General features: G+C 39.7%; 1 protein-coding gene across 2 annotated transcripts in view; it reads left to right on the plus strand.

The window, feature by feature from the left end:
* Positions 1–17503, plus strand: part of CPT1A (carnitine palmitoyltransferase 1A) — a 103592-nt gene that overhangs the window by 70049 nt on the left and 16040 nt on the right. For both annotated transcript variants that reach the window (XM_089654984.1, XM_089654983.1), the window contains exons 11-18: positions 328–516; positions 4020–4125; positions 4317–4433; positions 9876–10040; positions 10329–10463; positions 12448–12600; positions 15322–15435; positions 16260–16352. In XM_089654984.1, coding sequence (XP_089511110.1) covers positions 328–516; positions 4020–4125; positions 4317–4433; positions 9876–10040; positions 10329–10463; positions 12448–12600; positions 15322–15435; positions 16260–16352 — 1072 coding nt within the window. The remainder of the gene's footprint in view (positions 1–327; positions 517–4019; positions 4126–4316; positions 4434–9875; positions 10041–10328; positions 10464–12447; positions 12601–15321; positions 15436–16259; positions 16353–17503) is intronic.

Below are 17503 nucleotides of genomic sequence, written 5' to 3' on the forward strand. Positions count from 1 at the left end.
GTGGTTATCACAAGCCCAAAGCTCATTGGCACAGGCCCTTGTTCAGTTCTTGTTAAAACTGGCCATACATGGTTCCGCTTTTTTGTGTGAACCAGGGTTAAAACTAATTACTGTATACTGTATCTACTGTACAAATTCAGAGACTAGATTTTTTTTCCTGCCTCTTGCTATGAAAACAGCAGGCCACAAAGGCAATACACTAATTTCCAGATGTTGAAAACAATTAAATCATTCATCATAAAGTACATACGTTTGATTATGCAGGAATTGCACATTAGGTCTTCATACCAGTGATAAACTCATATACTTTTTATGTGTATAATACAGGGTACCCTGGGCCAATGCTCGTAAAACCCACTTTGTAAATGGAAAGAACAAGCAGAGCCTGGATGCTGTTGAGAAAGCTGCTTTCTTTGTAACCCTGGATGACACTGAACAGGGATACAAGAAGGATGACCCTGTGACATCTCTTGACAAATATGCCAAGTCTCTCTTACATGGAAAATGTTATGACAGGTATTCCTTCTGAATGATATTTGTATATGAGGACTATTTTATTCATTGTGTCTGTGCAACTGTCTCCTTACATTTCAAATGTAGGTGCAGCGCTGCACTTACATTTGAATTGGTTACTGTGGGTTTGTTACCTTGCCTTTTGTGCTAGCAGCTACCATATTATCTGTGTTCGCCTTATATCTTGTGTTATGTCTCCTTACATTTACTTGATTAAATTTGGCTGAATAGAGTAAAAACTCTTTTTTTTCTTTTCTTTTTTTGTTATGGTTTAACCACTTCAGCTCCAGTGACGTATCCGTACTTCACTGGGGTTTGAGTAGTTATACTGGGATGATGCCTTCAGCTTCAAACATCATCTCAGTACTATTTTTTTACAGCGGGCAGTCAGCCTTCTTGTAAAAGCCATCCTAGTGGCTAACTAGCCACTGTATTGCTTTTACAAGCAGGAGGGGATTTCTCCTTCTCCCGCCACCTTCTGCAGCTTTACCAGGATCTCCCGTGCCACTGGAAGTCCCAATCGACCAGCTGACACTTCCGCCAGCAGGTCATAGAGCCACACAAAGATCAAATCGGCTTTGTTTGACTCTATGTTATAGTAACCCAGAAGCGATGATCTTACATTACATCTGGTTTACATGGATGTAACCTCAGTTCCCAGTACGGTTGCGTTTTCCAGTGCGGGCAGTGTGCCATTAGAAGTAATGGCACCTGTCTGCGGGTCCGCATTCCTCTGGGCTGGTGGTGCCGCTGCACGGAGTTTTGTGCGGATCCGCAGTGGAACCACCTGCACAGATGTGAACCAAGCTTTAAAGTAGAACTATAGGCAAAACTTTTTTTTTTCATTTTGGATAGGGTAAGGGAGGGTTATAACCCCTGTCAGATTGTTTTTTGCCATCTGTGTCCGATTGGGGGGGGATTTCCCTTCATTTCCTGTCCCATAGCCAGAACAGAAAGTGAGAAAATCTCTGCAAATTAAGGGAATTTCTTGGGGACCCCCAGGTCACTAGAAATAGTGTCTCCATTGGTGAATTTCCCCCCTTTAGTTTTTGGTGGACAACCCATAATTTGGGGTTTCTTTTACTTTCGCTTTAGATGATAATGGTAAACAGGATAGATAGAGAGGATGAAACTTCTTAACGGGGGGCATCGGCAGCAATATCAACAGGTTTTCTAGTCCATCTCTTCTTTACCCAAAACTATAAAATAAGGATTGCCTTTAGTTATACCTAAAGTGAACCCGTGCTTTGGTTATGCAGCGAAGAACAACAGTTTCACTTTAAAGTATAAGTTCATCGTTTGGAAAAAAAATAATAAATGCACTTTTTTTTTGCAGGTAAAAAAATGTGCATTAATTATATTTTGTTACAGGAGCCTGTAAAGTATTGCACCAGCTATCAGCAGATCACTGGTGCCGTGCAGGTCTCCTGCAGATCTGTCAGTATATCTGCTTTCTTGTATGGGATATACAGGCAAGCAGATATACTGACAGGAAGAATTCATGAACTACCAGGGCGCTCCACAGCACCATGGTAGTTCATTGAGAACTACAAGTCAACAGCCTCTAAGGCTGTTGGAACTTGTAGTTCATTCATTCACAGAACTCTGTGAATGAATGATCCAGCCCTGTGGATGGAGAACCACACGGCTGCACTGTTATTAAAAAGTGACAACTGGTATGGGGAACTTCTCTCCGTACTGCTGTCACAGGGAGGGGGAGGATTGGGCAGCGACTGCAGCATTGCGAACATGTTACATGTTCCACACTAAAAATGGGTGGAACATCCCACATGGAAGAAAAATATATTTGAAATATATTTTAAAAATATTCTTCCCAAATACAATGCCATATATTTGAAATACTACAATTTTAGCCATATTCAATAGATTTCAAAATATATTTAAATAAATATATATATTAAAAAATCTGAAGAATATATTTAAAAAATATATATTTTTAAAAATATATTCTGATTTTTTTTAACATATAAAAAAGTCATTTTACATATATTTTTAAATATATTTGTAAATGCATTCCAAAAATGTAGATTTGTATTTTTAAAGATATGCAGTGTATTTGAAATGTATTTTAAAAAATATTTTTCATATATTTTGTAATTAAAACGCATTTCAACATGCAGTGTGTGTGTGAGTGTATATATATTTGAAATATATTGAATATGTCCAAAATTGTAGCATTTCAAATATATGGCAATATATTTGGGAAGAATATTTTTAAAATATATTTCAAATGTATTTTTCTTCCACATGGGATGTAACATGTTACCAAAGGTGAACTTATGCTTTAATCCCCCTCTTCTCCAGTTGCAGTTGCTCACATTTCCTTTGTTTACCCACTGCTCTTTTTAACCTCCACAGCTGAAGAAATAAGCCTTGTGTTGCTCTAATTGAAGCTTACTTGAGTAAGGAATTTCCCCACTCCATGTAAGACCATGTAAGCCACATGTTTTACCATGCCCACAAGTACTGGGTGAAATTAACGGCAGGTGTGTAAAGGAAAGGTGAGCATGTGCTGACGGAATGGGGACTTTTACACAAATTATGTGTAAAACTTTACTTTAAAATAAGTTTACTTTAAAATTATAAGGGGCGTCTGGAGGACCCTACAGTGGCTTACATCTTCTTGAGAGTTCTGTTCCCCTTCTACGCTCTTTCCAAAAGATCAGATCCTAATATTTTGAAAAGTTGTTCTATTTGCACATTTCATCACTTTTTTTTTTTTTTTTTTTGTTTACAAACGGTTTTATTTTGCAAAAGTAAACTGAAAAACAACAGTACATTTTCAAATGATTCTTACAGCAAAAACAAGGCACTATTGAAAAATACAATGCAGAAAAGTATATTAACATAAAAAAGAGAGGAAATAGAAAAGAATAGATTGCAAGTACATGAAATATGTAGACAATAAAGTAGGCTGAATGATACACCTGTCAACAATATATGCCAGTCAACCTTCACTTGGAATGTTGTTAATCATGCAATAAATGTCTACAATCCCTCCATGATTCCCAGTTTTTATCAAATAAGTGCATCCCATCCAGTAAAGTATAATGAATACGTTCCATGAGCATCACAGCATCAACCCTGTGTAAAACAGAGGCCAAGGGTACAGCATTGGACTTCCAATGTAAGGCAATAGCCCATAAAGTGGCAATACAAATAGTATGTATCAGTCTCATAGTGGCAACAGGGACCCCCGGGACATGAGCCCCCAATAGACAGGCCTGTATGGCTAATCGTACCGGGGTACCCGCCAGTGAGGCAGCGACCTCATCATCAGCTGTTTTAACACTGGGGTTGTTTTCAAGAGTAAAACATCTTTAAAGGGTGCAAAGATCTTTAGCAAGTAGCAACCCATCATAAACAATCAGAAATCAGCACTCAACATAAAGCTTCCGTATACTTAAGTACTGATCAGGTGCTAAGGCCCCCAGCTTGCTGTTGCGCTTTGCACACATTTCCTATGTCTGTCTTTTCTTTTATAGGTGGTTTGATAAAACAATTAGTTTCGTTGTGTTCAAGAATGGGAAGATGGGCATGAACTGCGAGCACTCCTGGGCTGATGCTCCAATTGTGGGCCATCTCTGGGAGGTAAATGATTTTAAACTTACTCACGCATTAGAAAAGGCATTGTACAGATTAAAGGTCAAATTGAAATGGCAGATCTCGCTTGTAAGAGTGTACACAGATAGTGTTAGAGTTAGATAAAAATAAAAGTCCTTTTTATGAACCATGTTGTTGCCTCTGCCTTTTACAATTTTAATTTTGTATTGCATTTACAGTATGTTATGGCAACAGATAAACTTGACCTGGGATACCTAGAGGACGGACATTGTAAAGGAGATACTAATCCTAGCATCCCACCACCAAGCAGACTGCAGTGGGACATCCCTGAAGAGGTAAGATGAACAAAACAACAAATATAACTACTCTATCCCTATCTATCCATTCAGTCGTATCCGACCCTTGGCGATTGCATGGACTGTCACTCGAAAGCGACTTTTTCCATGAATTCTCTTAGCAATTATTTTTACAGGGTAGGTTGCCAGGTCTTTCCCCAACCCCTACCATGCAGGATATCCCGCATGGCCAGGGATAACTACTCTATATGTCTGTACATATATTTATATATATATATATATATATATATACACACACACATACACAGTGCCTTGAAAAAGTAATCATACCTGTTGAAATTTTCCACATTGTCATGTTGCAACCAAAAACATAAATGTATTTTATTGGGATTTTATGTGATAGACCAATACAAAGTGGCACATCATTGTGAATTGGAAGGAAAATGATTAATGGTTTTCAACATTTTTTACAAATAAAAATCTGAAAAGTGTGGCGTGCATTTGTATTCAGCCCCACTAAGTCAATAATTTGTAGAACCATCTTTCGCTTCAATTACATCTGCAAGCAAGTCTTTTTGAGTAAGTCTCTACCAGCTTTGTACATCTAGAGAGTGAAATTTTTGCCCATTATTCTTTACAAAATAGCTCAAGCTCTGTCCGATTGGATGGAGAACGTGCGTGAACAGCAAATTTCAAGTCTTGCCACAGATTCTCAATTGGACTTTGGACTGGGCCGTTCTAACACATGAATATGATTTGATCTAAGCCATTCCATTGTAGCTCTGGCTGTATGTTTAGGGTCGTTGTCCTGCTGGAAGGTGAACCTCCGCCTCAGTCTCAAGTCTTTTGCAGATTCTAACAGGTTTTCTTCTAAGATTTCCATTTATTTGGCTCCATCTGTCTTCTCATCAACTCTGACCAGCTTCCCTGTCCCTGCTGAAGAATAGCATCCCCACAACATGATGCTGCCACCACCATGTTTCACGTTGGAGATATTGTGTTCAGGGTCATGTGCAGTGTTAGTTTTCCACCACATTTAGCTTTTTGCTTTTAGTTCAAAAAGTTACATTTTGGTCTCATCTGACCAGAGCACCTTCTTCCACATGTGTTCCCCACATGGCTTCTCACAAACTGCAAACGGGACTTATGGCTTTCTTTCAACAATGGCTTTCTTCTTGCCAGGGGCGGACTGACAACTCATGGGGCCCCCGGGCAATAGGGGATCATGGGGCCCCTGTGTCCTTGCCCAAACTCAAAAAAGCCTAAGAAAAAGGTACCAGGGGCATCTCATGGGCCCCCTACTGACCCCGAGCCCTCGGGCAGTGCCCGAGTTTCCAAATGGTCAGTCCGCCTCTGATGCAGGGGTTTCTGCATGCAGCTATATACATGCGGGGGTTTAGTCATGCGGCTAGCAGAGAGTAGATAGGCACAAACGGGATGAGGCAATAGGGGATCATGGGACCCCTGTGTCCTTGCCCAAACTCAAAAAAGCCTATGAAAAAGGTACCAGGGGCATCTCATGGGGCCCCCTACTAACCCCGGGCCCTCGGGCAGTGCCCGAGTTTCCAAATGGTTAGTCCGCCCCTGCTTCTTGCCCCTCTTCCATAAAGGCCAGATTTGTGGAGCGCACAACTAATAGTTGTCCTGTGGACAAATTCTCCCACCTGAGCTGTGGATCTCTGCAGCTGCTCCAAAGTTACCATGGGCCTTGTGGCTTCTTCTTTGATTAATGCTCTCCTTACCCAGCCTGTCAGTTTAGGTGGATAGCCATGTCTTGATAGGTTTGCAGTTGTGCCATACTCTTTCCATTTTCAGATGATGGATTGAACAGTGCTTCATGAAATGTTAAAAGCTTGGGATATTTTTTTTATAACCTAACACTGCTTTCAACTTCTCCACAACTTTATCCCTAACCTGTCTGGTATGTTCCTTGGCTTTCATGATGCTGTTTGTTCACTAACTGAGATTAAATTACACACAGGGTATTTAGTAATTAGGTGACTTCTAAAGGCAATTGGTTCCACTAGATTTTAGTTAGGGGTATCAGAGTAAACAGGGCTGAATACAAATGCACGACACATTTTTTTAGATATTTATTTGTAAAATATTTTGAAAACCACTTATCATTTTCCTACCACTTCACAAATATGTGCCACTTTGTGTTGGTCTATCACATAAAATCCCAATAAAATACATTTACAATTTGGTTGTAACATGACAAAATGTGGAAAATTTCAAGGGGTATGAATACTTTTCCAAGGCACTGTGTGTGTATATGTGTGTGTGTGTGTGTGTATATATATATATATATATATATATATATATATATATATACACACACACACACATAATGATCCGGTATAAGAATAACTGGCTATTATATTTATTATAAATAATGTTAGATTGTTGATTAAGGGATTGCCTTTGGGAATCAGAAAGAATTTTCTTTCCTTAAGAATAAAGTGAATTATGCTTTTTACAGTTCTTTTTCCTTGTTCTGAAGCAACATCAGGTTTAAGAATACAGGGATGCAAGGTGTTTTAAGAAAATTATTCCATGTAAAGATTTGTTAATCTTTACATGGAATTATTTAGATTAATTTACCATCAGACATAATTTTGCACAAGATTGTTTTATTGTTTGCTATTGAACACTCCTTTTTATAGGAAGCTAGGGTACATTAATTAACCTTGTGCCAAGACTTTTCCCGCTCTACACATCTCAAGAGTCAGTGCAGAGATATAACATGACTTGTCTCATTTAATATTTTTCTGGACCCATCAGTGTAGGTAAGGAATTGCTTGGTCAGCGGTAATGATTGCTTATGGCTTTTTGTTAGCTTTCCAGGCATTGGTAAATATGGCATTTGTTGCTTAAAGGTCAATTACAATGCTTATTCAATATGGTTACTTTATAATACTGTTAGCACATAGCAACAGATATGACGTACTTAATCTCTTTCAGTTAATGAGGGCTAAGAAGTCTGGAACAGCTAAATGTAACTTGATATTACTAACTCTATAAAATTATCTCTATATATAGACCATATACCAGCGGCTCTGGATGGACAAATATTTAAAAGGGGGTAAAAGGGATGGTTTGCATGACTGTGCACTTTGCAATGTGCAGTTTCACTCTGCAAGTGCAGTTGCTCCAGAGCTTAGTAAATTATGTAACTTCACTTTGCAAACAAATACCCAATCATGTGCAAGGAAAATAAAAAAACAGCATAGTGGCTAAGAGCTTAGCACTTCTGCCTGTCAGCACTAGGGTCGTTGGTTTGAATCCCAGCCACAGCACTATCTTTGTATCTTTGTATGTTCTCCCTGTGTCTGCTTGGGTCACTTCGGTTTTCATCCCACACTCCAAAGACATGCTGGTAAGTTAATTAGATCCTGTCTAAATTGGCCCTAATAAGTATTTTGCAGGTATAAATGTGAGTTAGGGACCTTAGACTGTAAGCCCCTTGAGGGCAGGGACTGATGTGAATGTACAATATATATGTGTAAAGCGCTGTGTAAATCAACAGCGCTATATACGTAAGTACCAACAATAAATACATTTAGTAACGATGAATGTCAGCAGAGCTCATTTACTAAGCTCCGGAGCAACTGCTCTTGCAAAGTGCACAGTCTATTTGCCTTTAGTAAATCAACCCCAATGACTGAGCTTTTTGTTTTTTGGCTGTGTAAGGACATGTAAATAAATTTTGTTATAAGAAGGCAATGCTGTATCTCACATTCATTCACAAATAAACAGAAAAATTGACAACAGAGAAAATGTAAATTACGTATTCAGATTTTTGTGTTCTAAATTTTCTAGTCCTAATGCAGTTTCACACAGTTGGGCCGTAAATTTATAGTGTTACTTTGACACCCCCAGGATGCCACTGCCAGGGGGCGCTTGACACCACAGGCTCTATGCCTTCCCAGCGCCTGGCCAGACTGCTCAAATCAGAAAGAGCTGCTCCCATAGGAATCCCCTTATACTAGGGGTGTACTGCTGACCCACACCTTACATGGTGCACACTGAATTTGGATTTCTTTGTACAGGAAGAATCCCTCAGTATCTCCATCAGCAGGGATCCTATACAGCCAGCCATCCCAGCCATAAGGCCAGAATGGCAGCGGAGCACCCCTACTGAACACTGATAAGATGCTCCAATTAGCCAAAAGGCTGAGAAGCAAGAACAAAAAGGCAACATTAAAGTGGAACTGCACAGCATATGAGCACCACAAACCAAAAATGCTATTTTATCCATTGTTAATATTCAAAGCAAAGTCCTCTATCCATCCATGTCTCCATGCTTTATTTTGCTGAGAATTCATTTTGGGATTTCTGGCAGTGGCCATCTTTAGTAAGGGCAGATAATTCATGTAGCATTTACTTCCTGCAACCCATCTGCCCTTAGCTTGGGCATTGGCTGAGATGAGAACCCTCCCTCCTCTCCTAAAGACTCCTGGGATATATGACATAATTTGCCTAAGCATGGAAACCAGGAAGTAACTGAAGAAAAAAACAACCTTAAAACCAAGTAAATGTGATATACATTCCTACCTATTTATAAATACTAGCAGTATAAGGAATAAAATAGTCCATGCTGATTGAGAGGGCAAAGTTCCACTTTAAGCAGCTTGAGGAACCTCAGAAGAAACTTGAAGCAATGCCTTTAAAAACTGAAAGCAAATCAAAGCAACTTAAGCTCAAGGAAATGCAACTAAGAAGCATACTGTACTGACTGATTCCTAAAGCAAAGTTTAATTTGCTTTTAACGTTCGATTTTGAAACAAATGGACTTTCCTAAAAGCAATCTACTTATACTGTTAGAAATTCATTGAACCTAATAATGATTGGAAAATTAAACTAACGTTCTTAAAAAAAATTAAAACTAAATTCTACTAGTGTATGGCCAGCTTCAGTCTATTGCCCATTTACAGTACATGATCCTTAAATTGCATGGGAAAGATATTTTGTTTTTTCTTTTAAGAGAAAGAATTGTACAGACAATATTCTGTCAGGTGATGGTAGTAATTACCAATTGGAAACCAATAGATTCAATTCCAGCAGCTGTTCTCTTGATGCAGCTAGGTTAGGTTGACCATACCTGTCCATATTCATGCCAGTGCAATGAGGACTGAACCCTACTGTGCTTCCATAGGAGACCCGTATAACTGTCAGAAGTTCTTTTCTTCACACATGGAGATTTTCTCTGTGCACTTGGCACCAATTTATTAAAAAAAATAGGAGGTTTGTAATCCTGTATGTACAGTATATCACCTTGCCATTGGCCAAGTGGCGAGATTCATCATAGCAGGTTAAATGATAGACAAGTGTCCCACCATATGATGCCACCTTTAGTAACCGCCTGGTCACACTTATTGTACTGTGCACATAAATACAATCTTTTACAATAGAATCAATGGAAATTCATGACCAACCTATAGCTAACACTTTGCTTCTTTTCTCTTTTCTTTGTTTAAGTGCCAAAACGTGATTGAGAGTTCCATGACTGTTGCCAAAGCTCTTGCAGATGATGTTGATTTTCATTCATTTCCTTTTGACAATTTTGGCAAAGGGATTATCAAGAAAACCCGAACAAGCCCGGATGCCTTTGTCCAGTTGGCTCTTCAGCTGGCACATTTTCGGGTAAGCTTTGATGGGTTAAATGGCTGCGCTGAAATTGACTAGAAGGCTTGCTCGTGAAAGTTCTTCTGCAAGCCATGTGTTACAATGAATCCAGATAAGCTGTGTTCATAAAACTGGTCAATTTGTTCTGAGTTTGAACATTGCTTACGTGATAATGCATAACTCTAATGTTTTATTTCAGAGGCACTTCTGAGGAGGCATTGCTGAGGCTATTACAGTTTTGTCTTCAAAATGTGTGACAAATATATCATCATTTGACATGTCTTTAAAATTTTTATTTCACTACAGGACAAAGGAAAATTCTGCCTGACCTATGAGGCCTCCATGACCAGATTATTCAGGGAAGGCAGGACTGAAACTGTGCGTTCTTGTACTATTGAATCCAGTGAATTTGTTTTGGCCATGGCAGATCCCAAACAAAGCGTAAGTACCCAAAGCAGACCCGTCAGCAACTTTTACAAGTCTGCATGAATAAATTCCTGAACTGTCAAAATATAGAGTAGCAGTGTCAGGGATCGTGGCGGCGCACGGGTCTGCGCATGCGCAGAACGCCGATGCGCACTAGCCGGTGGGCACTAGGGCATAGGTAAAAGCGGCGGCTGCGCATGCACACTCGCAATCGCGGACACGCGCCTGGCACCAATGAGAGCACAGGGCGCACTATTTAAACCAGCCCTGTGCATCTCCAAATTGCCATATGGTCTTGTTCCTGCGTTCCTGCTCGTTCTGTCCAGTGATTGCCTTGTTACCGACCCAGCCTGACCCTGATCCTGTTGCTCATCTCCTGCTCTGACCTTTGGCTTGTCCTGACTATTCTCTGCCTGATCCTGATTGTCTGACCTTCTGTTGCTGAACCTGGCCTGTGACCTGTTTATCCTTTTGCCTGCCGCTCTGTACCGTCTGCCTCCGCTGTTACCGACCCGGCCTGTCTGACTACGCTACTACCTCTTCACATCTGGCTCTCATCTGCCACTTGCCATTGGCGGCTACCTCTACCACAGCTGGTTGTACTCGGGGGTCGCGACCTGGTCTCAGCCTGCTTCAAGTCCATCCCCACCATCAGGGGCTCTGGTGAACCAGCAGACTGAGGCTTAGACTCCGTGCCCTGGAGAATTTCGGCCTGTGGGTCGCTAGAGGCTGCCACCAGTCGGCTCCTGACAAGCAGTGTTATTGTTTAAACATCACATCATTAAAAATCTGTCCTTGAGCTCCAGGCATGTGACTTTGCCAAGACTGAGATGATACCAGGGAGATGGAAACATTGCCTCAGTCCCACCTTCCTCAGTAATCAGGCTGTGAAGGAAGTTACAAAGTGAGAGGATGCATCAGAGCAGGGGCGGACTGACAACTCATGGGGCCCCCGGGCAATAGGGGATCATGGGGCCTCTGTGTCCTTGCCCAAACTCAAAAAAGCCTATGAAAAAGGTACCAGTGGCATCTCATGGGGCCCGCTACTGACCCCAGGCTCTCGGGCAGTGCCCAAGTTTCCAAATGGTCAGTCCGCCCCTGCATCAGAGTGATCTTTTACTTTTGTTAACACAGCCAGGAACTACATAGGCACCAGAATGATACCTGAACAAGGGTTGCTCTGTCCTTCTGAAGAGAAAAGTAAATGAAGGCATTGTCAGAAGTACTGTGATCTCTGTGAGGAATAATAAATACATGTAGGTGTTACACTTAGGCTAGATTCACACCTTTGCATGATTGCTTGATGTGTCTTCCATTAAAAGTAATAGTAATGCATCAAAACACATCTCAGCGCATGTGTCAAAACATGTTTCAACACCTGTCATGGCACGTTGATGCGTAATGACACACTTGAACCCATTGTGTGCATCAAATTCGCATTGAAAACAGGCAACTCTCCAAGTTAATGCACAATGGCATGCATGTTAACCACTTCCAGTCCGGACACTTTTACCCCCTTCCTGTCCAGGCCAATTTTCAGCTTTCAGTGCTATCACACCTTGAATGACAATTGCACGGTCATGCAACACTATACCTATATGGATTTCTTAGCATTTTTTTAAGACAGACAAAACTTTATTTTGGTGGTATTTATTCACCACTGGGATTTTTTTTTTTGCTGTATAAATGAAAAAGGCCAAAAATTTTGAAAAAAAAGTGTTTTTCTTATAAAAATTTTGAAAATAATCTTTTTTCATAAATCTTGGCCAAAATTTATTCAGTTATCTTTTTAGTAAAAATAAAAATAACCCAAAGTAGTTTATAACTAAAAACTGTAATTTTTCAAAAAAGTTTTTACATTTTTATTTTATTTTTTTTAGATTATTATTTATGTTTTTTTTACTTTCAAATACTGGTACCAATGTGATCCTTGTGTCACACCTATATACTGATGATCAAAGAACTAAGATGTATAATTCAATTTCCTTCTTTCATGCAGAATGAAAATAAAATTAAGTTATTCAAGGCAGCAGCAGAGAAGCACCAACAGATGTACCGCCTGGCCATGACGGGAGCTGGAATTGATCGTCACCTCTTCTGTCTCTACGTGGTGTCAAAATACCTGGGGGTTGACTCTCCTTTCCTTAAAGAAGTATGTCTCATCTACTAATCAGCATTCATTTTTATTAGTACAATTTATATTCTACACAGATTGGAAATTAAAGCCAAGTTCCAAGCAAGAAAATAATTAAAATAAAATAAATATATAGGAAATATATTACCTGCCAAAGCAATTTTAACACTGTTCAGTTAGTGCTCTGATCCAGACTACCCATCAAAGCCATTTCCTAAGATCTCCCTGAAGACTACATTGCAGTTAAGCAGTACAGCAGTACCAGATGATCCAGCACCCATGGCAGCCTGTCAGTGGATGATGAAGGAACAGCAGGACACCTCTTCATTCTCATCATTCCGTTCTCCCTGCTCTCTCCTCCAGTCTGCTTGTCCCCTTTCATCTAATCTGCACTAAAGGAAAGCTTGACTGGTTCCTAGTCTTGGCCTTCCTTCTCCCAGTCTCTGTAAAGGGGATTTATATGAAATGATATATTTACACTATGTAATACTATATAATATGTTTTTTAGTGAAAGCATAACTGCAATGTTTGTTTTCATATTTGCTCGGAGTGCAGCTATAGAAAAGGTTGTTATTGCTGACCTTCTTCTAAAAATCCCTGTTGCCTGGCTGTCATACTTTCTGAACATTTATTTAAAATATCTCGCGAGCCAGAAAGTAGACAAAAACTCCTTATTAATACACTCTAATAATGGATCGCAAACCTCTAGCACATAACTACCAATGTGATAAACCGCAAAAATAAAATATATAGTGTTGCGCTCCCAAACCTCAAATCAATATATTATTATTTGAATTTGATCTCTATAATAAGGATCACAGTAATTAAGAATGATGTGTGTAAGTGAACATAAATACTAATACACTTATAATTTAAATTAGTACAAATAAATAATGTGCATAACAAATAAAATAAAAACTATAAAATAAAAATGAAAATAAAAACAAAAAATAATCTAAAAAATAGAAATAAATATAAAGCAAATGTCCCAAAAAGTGACTTTGTGCTGGAAAATCTTCAATCTACAAAGATTATAAATCGGTGACTGCTTGTGAATCCTCCCTCAAGTGAAGATGTGCGCTCACCTCATAAGAAGCCTGCAATTAGGCTATATAAGCTTGTGGTTCACCTCCTTTGGAACCTGCTTGTTTAGAACTCCTGCTTTAAGATATCCATGGTATGCGACATATGCTGTAGGATGAATCTCCTCTCCAGAGGGTGCAATTCCTCTATATTTTCATCTCCATGCGATTCTCCACATACAAAAAAGATCTCGACATGGTGCTTTATCTTTTATATAAGTATGGCTTTAATTTGCTTGGGATATGGCACTCACATATATAGTGTGCGGATAGTGGTAGCACAAATACAATCCCAAACCGCCGCTGATTGTCGGAGCTGTGTACTCGTGGTCCGGCATACGAACTGACTCCCTCCGAGTGACGTTGTCAACGTCACTCGGAGGGAGTCAGTTCGTATGCCGGACTGCCTACTGCCTTCCAATTGTGAACCATTCAAGTAAATGGGACCACTCTGCAAGCGCCCCACAACTGCATGCTTCTGTGGGGTCTAAGAGATTAATGCAAGTGGTGAGAAAGCAACACAACACTGCCGGCTGTAACTCCTTACTTGCTGTACTGCACAAGGCTGCAGGGTACTTGCAGAGCAGCCTCATTCACTTGAATGGGTCATGCTTGGCAGGTGCTATGCCCACCAACCATGTCAGGGTGTACAACTCCTGCTGCACCTGTGACATGTGTACACCCCTGTCCACTGCAGCTAAAGGGGGTGCTGTTGGGGCAGGGGTGGTAAAAACACTTCTTAACTATTGGGTTTTACCACACCCCAAACTTCAAATGTAAATTAATGCTTACTGTTGTAAGCCCCCTATAAAGCTGCTTTCACACTGATGTGCTACGGTTTACCTGCACCGCTGGTGCAGTGTACTGCATTTGCAACTTTCCTGGGTTGGCTATGCTTTGCCATAATCTTCTATTATATCCTGCAGGTTTGGTGCACTTTCTGAAAGCCCACCAAAACTCCTGCATTCAGGAGTTTTGGTGTGTTTTCAGAAAGTGCACCAAACCTGCAGGATATAATAGAAGTCTATGGCTAAGCACAGCAAACTCACAAGTACACTGCACTGAACCCGTTGTGTGGGTAAATCGCAGCGTATCAGTGTGAAAGCAGCCCTGTACTATTATGTCCAGTGTATTGCTTCACATTGACCTGAAGATCTCTTCTTTCCTGCTCCTGGTACCACTCTGGAGCCCACTAGCCGGGATAAGAGGTGGAGTGCAGTTGGTATCACTCCCCATGGACAGGAGCCAGCAATACAGAGGAGACATTGGCTTATGCGGCTCTTGCTCCCCACTACAGCTCCAGCTTTACAAGTAGTCAGCATTGCATTCTGTATGATGCTCTGAGATGACAGGTCAGCAAGCACAGACCATGATCTACCAGTCACCTTGACAAAATCTACTGGTAGATTGCGATCCACAGGTTGCTGACCCCTGACTTAAAGCTACCTGTTCAATGCCAAAATGTGACATCCAATTAGCTGGAGCTGAAAACCGAGACGCCCCTTCTGTGAACCAGAAGAAGACAATCACTAATGAGTTTTTTTTTTTAATTAGTTACCTGTTTATTTTATGATTCAGGTGCCAAAATGTGAATTATTTTGCAGTCATTATACAGTTATTTCGAATGACACTAATGTCAACATTTAATTCTTACAGGTTCTGTCAGAGCCATGGAGACTGTCCACCAGCCAGACACCACAGCAGCAGGTTCACCTTTTCCAATTGGAGAAGTACCCAGAAAATGTTTCAAGTGGTGGTGGCTTTGGACCTGTAAGTAATTTTGCCTGTTCCTTTAATTGCAGTATAATTGTAGCGATGAAAAAAGCCAAAGAGATTTTGTATGGTCACCCTACTATACCATATTTCGCAAGCAGGTAGTTCTGTATGTAAAGTATATCTAAAGACGAAATGTTTTTTTTAGTTTTGGATAGAGTCTGGAAGAGTTTTCAGGTTTTTCTGCTGTCTTTACGCAGGACAGAAAAAGTACTGGGAAATCCAAAATTAAAAAAAAAAAATCTGCATTTTAAGACCCTGTTGCCGAACCATGCATATAGTATGTATTTTATTTACCTGTTAAAGCCTCCCTTGTTTAGACATGCAAAAGACTTAAAACAACTGCTGGGTGCCACCATCTTGGATTTGATATCAGCAACCCCAGCAGACTCAGAACTGTCATTGATATGACACTCTATAGTATTCCCCTTTGTTTCTCCCCTAGCAGCTATATAAACGGTTATGTAGGGAGGTACAGAGGAGATGGTCCAGCACAGAAAGTAATTAGAAGTCAAATTTGCAATCAAGTTCAAAGGACCATTGTTAGTGAATATAAAATTATTTATGGAAAGGGAAAAGGCTGCAAGTAAGCATTTAAAATACTTGATTTGTTTGTGCTTTTACCTGCAGTTTTTATATTGGGGACAATAGGGTTTCTTCACATTTCTAGCTGTATCTCTTGTCCCTGCTGCAGGGGCCCACCTGTGTTACTATGCAGAGACATCAAAGTCAATTAACAATTTTTGGTTTAGTTCATACATTAGAATGATATCCTAGTATATTACTGAAAAGTTCCTGCTAAGAATTTGATGTACTTGCAGGTTGCTGATGATGGTTACGGTGTCTCCTATATCATTGTTGGTGAAAACCTGATCAACGTACACATATCAAGCAAATTCTCCAGTCCAGAGACGGTAAGTATAATATATGCTTGCTTCCCTTATGACCAGTAGTTGCGGAGACCCTTCTCCATATTCATTCATTTGTATTGCTAGAGTCTTATTGTAGACTTGATAAATGTCATTCTGATTAAAGCAGCCATTCAGTAGTGACTGTCCTTGCAAGCCAGAGGTCTCCCAACATCTGTCAGTTTTTGAAAAAAAGAGGTAACTTTCAGAAAAAAACTGAAACTTCCCTATCTGATTGGGATTGGAACACTTTTGTAAACTAAACAAGAAATATTTCTACCGATGTAATGGGATACAACTCACAGAGAACTATAGTATTTTGGATGCAGTACAAGTTTTCAGCAGCGTGGGAAGCTACAGGGGAAACCTCAAACTGTGTCCTCAACAACGTGTGTGAAATTAACCCACGCCTAAAAAATTATTTTAAAATTATTATATAACCCAAATAATTAATGCGGCTGTTCATAAGGTAAAAGACCCACCAAACATAAAAATAATATTACAGCGCAAAAATTAGACAAACAATAGTGATTATATCAACAGTGATGAAATAATAATAAAAAGCCCACTGTCCCAAATAAACAGCGATTCAGTGCTCCAATCAAAAAATGGCGCCAAAAAACAAAATGTGTTCCTTAACCTCCCTGGCGGTATGATTATTTCAGATTTTTGGTGCTGAAAGCGGTACCATTTTATTGCATGGAAATATATATTTGTTTTATTGTAGGCCTGTAATTTAGGAATAACTCACTGAAATCTGTCCGAACAAGAGTCTAGTAAACATTCCGGATATGATAAAACTTGAAACATAAAATCATAAATTATAATTTAATAAATAATCATAAAAAATAATAATATAATAATTATAAATTTAATTAAATAATATAATCAAACCAAAAACACTTACATTTTAAATATAGTGCCAAGTTCGGACATCACTGAGCAAAGTCGCAGAATCGTTTTCAGTGTCTGATGACGAATTTCCCCACAAATCATTATCACACAATTCTGCAAGTGGTTCTGATTTACTATCGCTGTTCTCTAGCTGGTCTAAAACCGCTTTTGACATAAAGGGACGCTTTTTGGACGCCATGGACTTTGATAAGTTTCCAGGCAGATAGAACAGTCAAAATGCAGGCAGGGCACAGGACAAAGCA

Source organism: Staurois parvus, unplaced genomic scaffold, assembly GCF_062004578.1.
Source record: "Staurois parvus isolate SC_StPar_1 unplaced genomic scaffold, SC_StPar_1.0 ptg000818l, whole genome shotgun sequence".
NCBI lineage: Eukaryota > Metazoa > Chordata > Amphibia > Anura > Ranidae > Staurois > Staurois parvus.